The sequence below is a fragment of the Cnephaeus nilssonii genome, assembly GCF_951640355.1.
Source record: "Cnephaeus nilssonii genome assembly, chromosome: 3".
In the NCBI taxonomy this organism is placed as follows: domain Eukaryota; kingdom Metazoa; phylum Chordata; class Mammalia; order Chiroptera; family Vespertilionidae; genus Cnephaeus; species Cnephaeus nilssonii.
The window spans coordinates 80,444,000-80,457,047 of record NC_137074.1 but is presented as its reverse complement, the minus strand read 5'-3'; the positions used below and the strand labels follow the sequence as shown (position 1 = coordinate 80,457,047).

The 13,048-nt window shown below is 41.5% G+C and overlaps 1 protein-coding gene across 1 annotated transcript in view; it reads left to right on the top strand.

Annotated features, from left to right (window-relative positions):
- Positions 1-13,048, top strand: part of CRYBG3 (crystallin beta-gamma domain containing 3) — a 121,508-nt gene that overhangs the window by 53,042 nt on the left and 55,418 nt on the right. Inside the window, exons 7-10 of the mRNA XM_079766337.1 lie at positions 925-1,072; positions 6,894-7,030; positions 8,606-8,720; positions 11,332-11,367. Coding sequence (XP_079622463.1) covers positions 925-1,072; positions 6,894-7,030; positions 8,606-8,720; positions 11,332-11,367 — 436 coding nt within the window. The remainder of the gene's footprint in view (positions 1-924; positions 1,073-6,893; positions 7,031-8,605; positions 8,721-11,331; positions 11,368-13,048) is intronic.

Here is a 13,048-nt window from a genome sequence, read left to right as displayed (position 1 = left end):
TGCAGCTGCCAAGTCACGGCAGCTTGGCAGCTCCTGCATTGAGCATCTGCCCCCTGGTGGTCATTGCGCATCATAGCTACCAGTCAGACGGTCACTTAGGCTTTTATATACATAGATTGTTCTGTTTCCTGTGGCAGCAAATATAGGCTGTTCTTAGTACTTAAAGCCAGCAGTAAGTAGCAAGAGCTAATATATACGATATAACAATCAATACCATTGTGTAACTGCATTATTCGCAGGACACATTTGGCAAGTTGAGCTGAAGGCTTCAGTTGAATCAAGCATAGTTTTGAAAACGAGTTTGAAGTTTGTGGGATGCTAAGAATGTGAAAGCCACATACTTAGTCATTTGTGCAGCTGACCTGCTCAAAACATGAAGGATTCTTTGTATGTTGTGAAAATGCGGGGGGAACCTCACTTGTTCTTATGGACCATATCCCATGGATATGTCGAGCCAGCACTTCTTTGCCCAGTATTTGAGTTACCCACTGGTCAGTAGTCATGCTGTAGGCATTATGTAGTGCTGGCTTCCTGTGGTAAAATTGGACACAAGCGCTCTGTTAACCAGTGACAGAAAAATTAGAGTAGAAGTGGAATTTGGAATTGTTAAGCTACTGCTTTTATTATAAATTTGTAGCTTTGTTTGTACAACATCTATAAAGTGCATATATTCATTTTTACAGGGATAGGCATGGATTATAGTATTATGTTCAGGAAGTATTACTTCCAAGTTTATTTTTTCTTATACTGTTTGTATTTGAACTAGCAAATATATCATTTCAAAAATAGGATTATATGGTAATAGTAGAAAATCACCCAGATTTAAAAATGCAAGTAGATAAGATGGTCTATGACTTTTCTTTTGCTTTGTGCTTCATTTCTTAGAAAATCAATTATAACTGATCATGCTTTTATGTTTTTCAGCTGGATTTTATATGAGAAACCACATTTCCAAGGTCAGAAATGTGTGTTAGAAGAAGGAGAAAAGGTATTAAATCATGACTGGATCCTTCAGAACAGAAAGCATCCACAGAGAAACTTTGTATTGGGTTCTATCAAACGTGTCATAAAGGTAAGAGACCTTTAAGAGAACTGTTGATTTCTTCTATTTTTTATTTTGTTTTGTTTGTCATGGCCTACCATTGTTTAGAAATGGTTGCCGTAATTTGTGCTAATTTCATTGATCTTTGTTATCTATAATAGTAAAAGTGTAATATGCAAATCGACCAAACAACCGAACAGCAGAATGACCGTCCGGACAACCTTCCGGATGACCACACTATGACACCCACTAGCGCCAGGCCAGCCAAGGCGGGTGCTATGCAGTTGGTTGGAGGCCTGGCCATCGCCCCATGATCGCCCTACAGAGGGAAGCCCAGGCCACTGACCAGCGGGCTGCGGCAAGTGGGCAGGGCCTCCCTCTGCGGGGGCAATCTATCGTGGAGCCCTGGCCAGGTGGGCAGGGCATACCTCTTTGGGATGATCAATTATGGGGCTCCTGGACTGTGAGAGGGCACAGGCCAGGCTGAGGGACCTTCCTGCCCCCCCCGCCCCCCACCAACCGAGTGCATGAATTTTGTGCACTGGGCCTCTAGTATTAATTATAATATTTCACAATATACATATTAAGTATTAAATGAATGTCAACTTAAAGTATTAATGGTAATCTGGGCCATAAAATCATACGTGATGTTATATTTATACTAGAGGCCCAGAGCATGAATTCGTGCATTGTTGGGGTCCCTCAGCCTGGCCAGTGATTGGGGCCAATCGGAGGGGCTGGCCTGCTGTGGGGGAGGGACCATAGGAGGTTGGCCGGCCAGGGGGAGGGACCGAGAGAGGTTGGTCAGTGGCTGGGGGGAGGGACCATGGGAGATTGGCCAGCTGGCCAGGGGGAGGGACCGCAGGAGGTTGGCTGGCCAGGGGGAGGGACTGTGGGAGGTTGGCTGTGGGAGCGCACTAACCACCACGGGGCAGCTCCTGCGTTGAGCGTCTGCCCCCCTGGTGGTCAGTGCACGTCATAGCAACCAGCCAACTGGTCGTTCGGTTGCTTAGGCTTTTATATATATAGGTTTTTTTAATATCAGTAGAAATATATCATCAGGCATCTTTAGGAAAATAGTTGATATTTCCAAATATCTTTTTTTAGTATAGATTTCTTCTCCTTTGTGTAGTTCTGTGAGAGAGAGAGAAAGGAGAAGGAAGGATGGGGAGAAGAATAGAAGATGCATTGCCTACTTTTATTTTCTGTTTAGAAGATATTATTTCATACTAAGATTAGAAGTCTTTCCTTATAAAACACATTTTGTGGGTAGCCCTGTGGTGGTTTGAGGAGTGATTTAGTGATCATGACAGATGTCAGATAAGGGAAGCAAGCTCCATGTTTCTTAAAGTTCCTTCAGCAATAACGTAGCACATGATCTAGTTTAATTACTCCTATGGCACTCAAAAGACATTTTTTTTCAAATTATGGAGATTACTTTTATATGCTTAAAATGGAAAATGAGATGACATGAATTGATGTTATTAAACTCTTAATAATTGTAGATAGCATACAAAAAAACTCATATTATCATAAAAGGGTGTCTGCATGTATTATGTGTAATACTTTCTGCAAAACTGTAACAAACCTGTGTCTACAAATATCTGTGTCTGCTTTTGGACCCAGTACTATGATGAGTACTGGGAATAGAAATACAAGTGAGATACAGTCTCGTGCTTCAGGTTGTTCAACGTCTAGGGAGAGACAGCAGAGTCACACGATCACATGATGTAAGAAGTTATCTGCAAGGCCCAAGGACGCACAAAGCAGAGACACCTGCCTGGAGGAGGTGGCACCAGATTGGAATCTTGAGAGAGTAAACAGGAGTTGGGCAGCGGAGGAAATGCGAGGGAGTCCTGGCAGGGTGTTGGTGGTGCTGCAAGGAGATCGATGGTCTGGCATAAAGGACAGTGTTCCCTCTATAGGGCTCACTTAATTGGCTGACTCACTAGAAATTCCTTGAAATGAATAATTAGTTTATAAGTGGAATTGTCTAAGATTTAAATAACATCGTTTTGTGCCCTCCTTGTGAGTGTCAGGCACCATGCCAGGTGAGGAAAGAAAGATGAATACGATGTTGTAAGCAGCTACCTCCTCGCCCACTCCACCCAATCAGACAATAATAAAATCAAACAAAAAAAACAGTCTGTTAGGAATGTCTATAAAGTGGTATTTGCACATCTGTCATTTGCTTAGAATATATTATAAGAAAGAATAAGTCATGCTTGCATTTTTTCCTTCTTCCATTGTTTGTTCTTGGAATCTTATTTAAATTGTGGTGTTAGTGCCCACATATCTTAAACAGGCTAGCAACTTTCAGTGAGGAAGGAAAATAAAACTATTGAGCATTGAATGGAAAAGGCATTAGCATTGTTCTAAGTATTTAACAAAGTAGGAATTGAGCATCAAACTGCTTCCTTTCTCCAACAGTGTCAAAATGCTGGTTATGGATAACATTACTTTCATGGTGGCCATTCCAAATTCACCGAGGCCTACGCCAATTTATCTTGTTTCATCATCTTTTAGTTGCTGTACTCGAACTAGTTAAAACTTTAATGTTCTTTAAAGATAATACTTCCAATGGTGTTTTTCACTTTGCTGCGAATAGATCAGCAGGTGCCATCCATTATTGTGGAATCTGCTCTAGCGTCATCGCTGCCCCAGTGAAAATATCTGGGGATGGGATAGCAGTGCAGTGAGTCTTGAGTCAAGTGCTTTCTTTTCTCAAATAGAAGATATGAATGTTGCAAATTATACTGTGTTTACCGTGCATTTAATTTTTTTTAAGGAATGACATTTTTCTTATGGTCAGAAGTTACATAGGTTGTGTCCTCATTAATGAGCCAAGAGAGAGATGTTGGATCAGTGACTGAAGGTATTTATATGAAGTGGAGACAAGTACATTTTCTTACCATTCTTTTTTAAACTGCAATTCATTCCCACTCTTTTTCTCTCCTGTAGCTTTGTCTCTTTTCCAGCTAATTGCTTGAATAGTCTAAGCTGGCAAATTTCACCAAAATATATTTGTAAAGTATATCATGGCTAGAAAAGTCTGGAAGGAAGCCATGTAAATATCTCTTTACTGAGAGTACACTGTTTATTGTTGCTAGGCGACTATAAAGCACCCTTCCGTCGCTAGTGTTTACTACCTTTGACCATCTAGAATTATGCAAGTGTTGCAAAAGACTTTATTTCTTGAGTAGACACCATGAAGAAGCTAGAACTTAGTGAAATATTTTTCAAGCAACTGGAGAAAAAAACTTATCCTCTATTAAAGATAGTTGAGAGCTTAAGCGTTCTTATTTTTCATTTTTTTAGCCATTGTCATGCATGTTCCATTATGCTGTTTCCTTCTGTGTTGTGGCGGACTTGAATGCCTCTAGCTTTTTCCCTTTTAAAGTGCACCACCCAAACATTGTTTGTACAACACAATGCAGAGGAAGCTTGTTTGTGTGAGACACTTAGTTATATGCTCTGTTCCTGCCCCTCAGACCCCAGGGGAACATGAGTATGGCACAGTTCTGTTCCTAGAACTCTATTATTCACAGCAAACAAAAGAGCCTTGAAGATTGACAGGTGACTGTTCTGGACATTTCTGGCTGTTTTTGAAATGAAACTTTAGAAGGAAATAAATTTTTATACTTTAAAGACTGTTTTAGGTAATGGCTTTTTACTGTATTGTATTTTGGAACTTTCTGAAAATAAAATGTATCAATTTGCTTGCTTTTACAGAGAGAGAATTAATAATGGTAAGAGAACTCAGTTTGGAGAAAGGTTAAAAAATTAGAAAATTACAGTTTTAAAATTGCAAAATTGATTATGATAAAAAATACAGTTGTTCGGTCCAGTAAATGTCACCTCTGGTTGATTGTTACTGCATTTACCTATTTTATTAAAGCATAGTCATCATTTGAATTTCACGATGTCCTAGATGAGAATTTTGCTGCTGAGACTTAAGTTGTAGAATCAAACACCCATGACTACTGAGATAGACTGTGTGTTCAAAAAGAAGCACATCTGTACTTTCAGGAAGGGAAAAATAATTGTGGTTTTGATTCCCTAAGAAAAGTTGAGGTCATTTTCTAAGTTTAGAGAGGCCAGAGAGGGAGTGAAGAGAGCATGAAGACCAGTATGACTGAAGAGTTATGAAGATTAGTGTAGATTGCTAGGTTGGTACCGTATTATAGAAAAGGAAACTAATATAAATTTGATGTGCTTGGGTCTTGAGCCAAGGGGTGTCATGAGGAAAGTCGTGTTCTAACAAGCCCAGCTGTATAAAGAGTGGTTGGTACTTGACTGGTGGTGTAGGCCCGTAATCAAAGTCTTGGCCTTGATGAAGGACTTTGACCATGGGAATAGATAAGAGATAAACACAAGTGAAATTTTAAGGAAGGTCTGACAGGACATGGTGACAGTGCATGTGTGATGGAATGTAGGGTCAAATTTCATAATGCCTTTCTTCTTCAAATCAATCTGTACTAAAGAAAATAAAATGCCACAAGTAGAAAAACAGATTTCCTTTACCCTCACCTCTAATTCCTACCTCTTTTGTCATTGTAAATTAGATAACACACTGAGGGTGTAGTGCCTCTCTGCTATTTATTTTTTAATGTTGCTCATGAGATCAGCTTTTACTTAACTTTTCCTCCCCGTGGCTCTGTTGTGCTTCTAAGAAGGAAGGCTTAGAGGTGTTTGGCACTCAGATGGTTTGGTGACTCTGAGCATTGCTTACTGGAACAAGACTTCTAAAAACAAAGCAGAAAATATTGGAATAATACTTTCTCAACCAATAATATTTATAATTTTTATCATATCAGCATAACTCTGTAGAAAAATTTATTGGTTGCCAGATAGGAGGGGCTTGGGAAGATGGGTCAAAAAAATGAAGGAATTAAGAAGGACAAATTGGCAGTTATAGAATAGTCATGGGGATGTAAAGTACATCATAGGGAACATAATAAAAAATATTGTAATAACTATGTATGGTGCCAGGTGGCTACTAGACTTATTGGGGGGATCACTTCATAAATTATATAAATGTCTAACCGCTATGTTGTACACTTGAAACTAATATAAAATAACAAGAAGCCCGGTGCACAAAATTCGTGCACGGGGGGAGTGTGTCCCTCAGCCCAGCCTGCACCCTCTCCAATCTGGGACCCCTCAAGGGAATCCCGACTGCCCGTTTAGGCTCGATCCTGGTGTGATCGGGCCTAAACGGGCAGTTGGACATCCCTCTCACAATCCAGGACTGCTGACTCCCAACTGCTCACCTGCCTGCCTGCCTGCCTGATTGCCCCTAACTGCTTCTGCCTGCCAGCCTGATCACCCACTAAGCACTCCCCTGCCAGCCTGATTGACGCCTAACTGCTCCCCTGCCAGCCTGATAGCCCCTAATTGCCCTCCCCTGCAGGCCTGGTCGTTTCCAACTGCCCTCCCCTGATGGCCTGGTCACCCCCAGCTGCCCTCCCTTGCCAGCCTGGTCGCCCCTAACTGCCCTCCCCTGCCGGCCATCTTGTGGCAGCCATCTTGTGTCCACATAGGGGCGGCCACCTTTGACTATATGGATGCGGCCATCTTGTGTGTTGGAGTGACAATCAATTTGCATATTACCCTTTTATTAGATAGGATATTGAATGAATGTAAACTGTAATTGAAAAATGTAAAAAAAATTTTTTCAAAATGAAAAATTTATTTTAAAAAACTGGTATGGGGAAACAGTATTTCTTTTATGTTGCCCTGTGAAGAAATTTAACTGAGCAATGGAATAATTGTGACTGCATGTCCATGGTGCTGAGAATACTGGACTGTGTGTTTCTTAGATGATTTCAAAACCAATTTTTTTTTCCAGGATTGTAGTATTCCAGAGATAGAACTTTGCCTACAGTCTGACCCACCATGTTGTCCTGTCTGCATACAGCGAGCAGTCCCTAATTTGGAAGAGCTGAATATCCCCAAATATGTGTCCTTCACTGTGAAGTCGGGAGTGTACGTATCCGTTTCTCTTTATTTCAGTAATTGATGGCCAGCAAAGTTAACTTTTTGTTTCATATTTGAGTAGGTGACACACATATTTCTGAAGTGTAAGTTAATTTCCTTTGTGCCCCTGGATACCTAAGAAAGACTGCTGCAGGGACAAAACAGAGTCTCTCTCTTTGGCTCCTATTAAGTCTTTGCTGTATGGCTCACAGTCTCACACACCATTCTCGGTTGATGCATCCATCTCTTTTTCTCCACCAAATTTTAGGACTTAGAAATAAAAGTGTGTCCCTGGCCTAAACTTCTGCAGCCTGAACTATTTCTGGAGCGTCTCAGTGCCAGTAGTTGCTGAGTGCCTCTGCAGTGCCAGGGACATGGTACCTTTTTGTTTATTACTCCTCTATGCCTGCAAGGCAGGTGGAGCTGTGCTCATCCTATATAATAAAGAGCTAATGTGCAAATGGTCATCACGCCCTCGCACCCTCATGCCCTCGCGCCGGGGCCAGGGGACCTGAGGCTGAGCCCCCCACCCAGTGGGGTTTGACGGGGGACCTGAGGCTGTGCCCACCACCCTGCTGGGCTTGATGGGGGTGGGGTCATCCAGGTCTGGGTCTTGCGTGATTTTGAGGTGCGCACGCGGGTGGGCGGGGACATGACTCTGGGTCCTGCGGCGCACCCCAGACTCTGACAGGAGGGAGATTTTCATATACATTTTACTAATTTTCTTTCATCTCTGACACTTCTATTATAGAGAAAGGGCAAATAGAAATATTAAAATATTTCCTCTAATTCCCTTTTAATGTGCACAAATTTCGTGCACTGGGCCACTAGTGTTATAAGTAAGGCAATTAAGGGGTTGGGCCTAGGCGAGGCCTTTCTGATTCCAAAGGTATCTTCAGGAGTATGGGTCTGAGTTTAGTCTTAATTCAAAAATTCTGTGATGCCTGGTTCAACATGGATCTCTCTTATTTCATTCACTGTTTTCATCTGCTTTGACAGTGGTGATGTAGAATTCTGGGGTCATTGTAGGACGTCTTTCTTCATCTTCCCCAACCATGGATTAGAACTCTTGGGCAGACCCAGTAATTAACCCTACCCATGAGCAATATCTATAATTATCAAATTTAGGTGGAAGCTAGATGAGTCTTTGAGGAATCTTATTCACATACTGTTCCTGAGGCAGCCAGTAGAACTAATAACTGATTCTAAAAATGTATGTCAAAGTTGTAAGATGCCTAGTGGAATCCTTACCTCTGATTGCTCCAATTTTCAAAAGAATGGAACATGGTGGTATGGTATTGATACTTCACTTATATTCTGCTTGACTTGAAGTATTGGAAATTTTTAATGCTTGGAAAACATATGATAGACTTACTATAGAATCAGTAATGCTGAATGTAAGTACTTAATAGCATGTTAACTTGTTGTTTCTTGCTGGCACAGTCACTTTGAGAGAGTTTGATTAGCATAATTCCATGATGGGTTTTTATTTTGTTTTTACGTAGACCTTTTTCCTTTTAACTTTTACAAAACCAGACTAAGGTATTCCTGTTATGCTTTAACCAATCATTCCTTCCTTTTTAGTTGGCTTGCATACCCAGATATTAATTTTAAGGGGCAAGCTACAATTTTGGAAGAAGGCCATGGACTCTTTGAGATTTCTGCAGCAGAAATGAAATCATTGCAACCACTTCAAATGGTAAGCAAATGTAAAAAACAACAACTTTTTTTCAAATACCCTTGAATCCAAAATTAAATAGCTCTGATGATTGCTCATGCATCTCAATCCTGAGAAATGAATGTGAATACTACCTGAATCAACAAACGATGAATTCATTGTTTTTCTGTTTCTTTATATATTGTAGAGAATATCCATGTGAGAAATTTTAATTTTTTTCCAGAAGACAAACATCTAATTTATTTTGTGCTAAAGTTAAACAGTACATGCAATCCTATCTAATAAAAGAGTAATATGCAAATTGACTGTACCTCTGCTACACCCACAAGCCATGCCCACCAGCCAATCAAGAGCGAGTATGCAAATTAACCCAACCAGATGGCAACCAGCCTCGGACCGAGCAGGAGGCTTGGGTTTCCCCGGCAATGGAGGAAGCCAAGCTTTCCACCCACTCTGGCCAGCCCTGGCCTTGGCTCAAGGCTACAAAGTTTCAATTATAGAAGATAAATAAATCCCAACAAAAATGGCTGCGGCCACGGAGCGAGCAGGAAGCTTGGGTTTTCCTGGCGATGGAGGAAGCCAAACTTCCTGGCCTGCCTTGGCCTCCACTCAAGGCTACAAAGTTTCAATTATAGAAGATAAATAAATACCAGATCCCAGGGCCTCTGCTTGGGTCGCCGGGGGACGTGGCCAGCCTGCAAACTACCACAGGCCCCTCGCCCAGGCCACCCCACGCCCCAAGGGAACCCCCACCCTGATCTGGGATACCCTTCAGGGCAAACCAGCCGGCCCCCACCTGTGCACCAGGCCTCTATTCTATCTAATAAAAGAGTAATATGCAAATTGACCATCACTCCAACCACACAAGATGGCTGCCCCATGTGGTCAAAAATCCTGCCCCTATGTGGACACAAGATGGCCGCCACAAGATGGTCAGCAGGGGAGGGCAGTTGGGAGGGACCAGGCCTGCAAGGGAGGGCAGTTGGAGGCGATCAAGCCTGCAGGGGAGGGCAGGAGTGACCAGGCTGGCAGAGGAGGGAAGTTGGGAGAGGCCGGGCCTGGAGAGAGGGGCAGTTGGGGGCAACCCAGGCCTGCAGGGGAGGGCAGTTAGGGGTGACCAGGCCTGCAGGGGAGGGCAGTTAGGGGTGACCAGGCCTGCAGGGGAGGGCAGTTAGGGGCAAACAGGCTGGCAGGGAGCAGTTAGGCATCTATCAGGCTGGCAGGGGAATGGTTAGGGGGTGATCAGGCTGGCAGGCAGAAGCAGTTAGGGGCAATCAGGAAGGCAGGCAGGCAGGCAGGCAGGCAAGCAGTTGGGAGCCAGCAGTCCTGGATTGTAAAAGGGGTCCCAGATTGGAGAGGGTGCAGGCTGGGCTGAGAGACACAACCCCCATGCACGAATTTCGTGCACCAGGCCTCTAGTTTCCTTATAAATGTTCTGTGAAATTTTTGACCATTTAATAAAGTTTTGAATTTGCTTTTTTATGCTTATTATAAATTACTTATAAATTATACTCTTCAATTGTAGTAATGCATGCTAAGCCTAGCATTAGTAATAAATGGGCAGTTTGTCAGTGGTGGCTTTCTTAAAGATAAGTGCCTTCAGTGTTTATTTGTTTTCTTGCAAACATTTTTATTTGAGGTGCAAAGTATTAATTAAATGTTACCTGTATGATAAAGGCATATTTGGTTGTTTTGTGCCTTTTTTAAAAAATTACGAACGAACTAAGAAATTTTAAGAAATATTATAATGAGGGATAGCATTAGAAACAAGTAGATTGTAGAATTAGTTGTGTGTGTTTTTTGTGAAAAGAAAGGTACTTTTTATGCTCTACAAAAGCATGTCAAACTCAGAGGCTAACACGGGCCAAATAAATGAGGCATGCGGCCCATGGGCCGCGAGTTTGACATACTTGCTCTATAACCTTGAGGCCAAAAAGATATTAAATGTGATAAAAAGTATTGACAGAACATGGAAGAGGAAGTGCTCTCTCTAATTTAAAAGCTCAAACAATTGTAGAGAAGACTTTTAGTAATAAGTGCTTTAGAAATCTCTTCTGCCAAATGAGGTTTTTAAATCTAACAATTCCACTCTTATTTTTGGATTTGGGATTAAATCTTTAATTGCTCATGTGTGCTTAAGGACTAAAGTTCTGTTTTCTTCCTTGTAATTATTGTAATCTGGAAAGTATAATACATTTTTTTTTTTAATCTCAGAGAGGAAGGGGGAGAGAGAGAGAGAGTGATGATGAGAGAGACTCACTGACTGGCTGCCTCCTGCATGCCCCACACTGGGAATTGAGCCCACAACCCAAGTATGTGCCCTGACTGGGAATCGAACCGTGACCACCTGGTTCATAGGTCATTGCTCAACCACTGAGCCACACTGGCCAGGCTGGAAAGTATCTTTTAATATCTCCTGCCCCATCTACATTGATGTAGAGAAGTCTGGCTTGATTTTAACTATTGTAGAGTTCTTTTCTTAAAATTTTAAATTTACCACAACTTAAATTTAACTGGTACATAATCTTCACTAATCAGATTTTTATATAACCTATATATGCATGTCACGTAGTTACTTTCAAATGTTTTAAATGTTTATATATTTAACATGAAAATTTCTTATTTTCTTAAGGGTGGACTGAAAGTGGAAATGCCCATGAACTTAAAGGTAAGTTTGGAACAGGCTTTTGTAGTAGCTAAAAAAGTTTGAGTATTAATTTTTTGTGTAATTTGAACTGTTAAAATAGAAAACAATTATCTGAATATATGTTAACAATGCCCAGCTTGTGAATGTTGGGTTAGGGGGAGGTGACGCAGTCAAACCCAATAAGCACCTACTGACAGATGAAAAGGTGGTCAGTTTGATTTTGGTTTGGGGTGGGGTATAGGTGGCAGGTAGATATTCAGGTGGAGATACCTAGCAGGCCTTTGGGGTGATGCTCAAGGAGATCTAGGATGGTTAGAGGGTGTAGATAGCTCTGTCAGGTAGACGGCAGTTTTTAAATCATGCGTATTTAAAGAGAAGGATAGAGGCAATGAAAACTAGAGTGGTAGCGGTGCCACAATTAAGCACATTTTGGGAAAGAAAGGAAGAAATAGAATTATAAAATGTGTCTAAGGAGAGGTCAGAAGGTAAAAGTGCAGTGAGAAAAGCTGCCAATAGGCCTCTGTGTAATGAGGGCTTGGCACCTCCAGGGGCAGGGGTGGGCAGTGATTTATCCATTATCCTTTCCTCCAAACACACAGCATCCAAACCTCTCATTGGGGGCTTCCTAATTTGTGGAATTGACTACCATTCTCTCTAGATGGAGTCTTTTGGAACTCAATATCTGAGGGTGTCTAATACATTTTGGCTGTATGATGGAATCACACATATCTGAGTTAAAAAAATACTTATGCCTGGGCTCCACTCACAAAGGTACTGTTTTGGTCCTGGGTGCGGTCATATTTTCCAGAGCTTCCCCAGTGATTCTAACTTTTAACCAAAGTTTCAAACCGGGGACCTAGTAGAGGCAGAATTAGCTGGGACACTCCCTGAGTAGCTCCTTGCTTGCTGAGTCAGAACTTAGGTGCAGCAGGCTGGGTCTTCCTTGGACATTGCAGTCTGGCAGGTGGTAGGGGTGTGTGAATGGAATGGCTATCATAGACAGTCACAATTTTCACGGTGTTAGATGTTAGTTATGGCTTACTCATCAAAGGATTATCGCTTCTTTCTTATTTTGGGTGTGTTCGGCATATGTATTCAACCCAAATAAAACTTCATTACTTCCAATACAGCACCTGGTGAAGACTTAACAGGTAGAAAACTGCAGGAGCAGTGCTACATGTTTACTTCAGTCTGTATAATTTTATCAGTTTTTAAAAAAGGTATACATAACCCATAGACATGACAATAGGGTGGTAAAGGCTTTGCGGGGAGGAGAGGGCAATGGGGAATAAAAAGGAGACATACCTAATACTTTCAACAATAAAGATTTATAAAAAAGAAAATAATAATAAGAGCTATCACTTGCTGGTTCGCTGTGGTTAAGCATGGGATCTTACTTGCCAAGGTCATGTGTTGCCAGCTGTGCACAGATTATGCCATTGGCCACAAATAGGACCAAGTGATAGTATGTGGGTAGACTAGCGCTGTTATCACGTCCACATACTAAGGGCAGCTCATACGTGAGAATAAAGAGCATCAAAAATGGTGGAAAAGAAATACTTGTACCAATCCAAATTTGAAGTAAATGAAATGTTGCAAATTTATTTCCTTCTACATTTACCTCCTCCCCCCTAATTTAAATCCACTATGGAGTAAAAATACTATAACTTTTTCAATCATTTTTTATTTTTAGGAAGTTTTA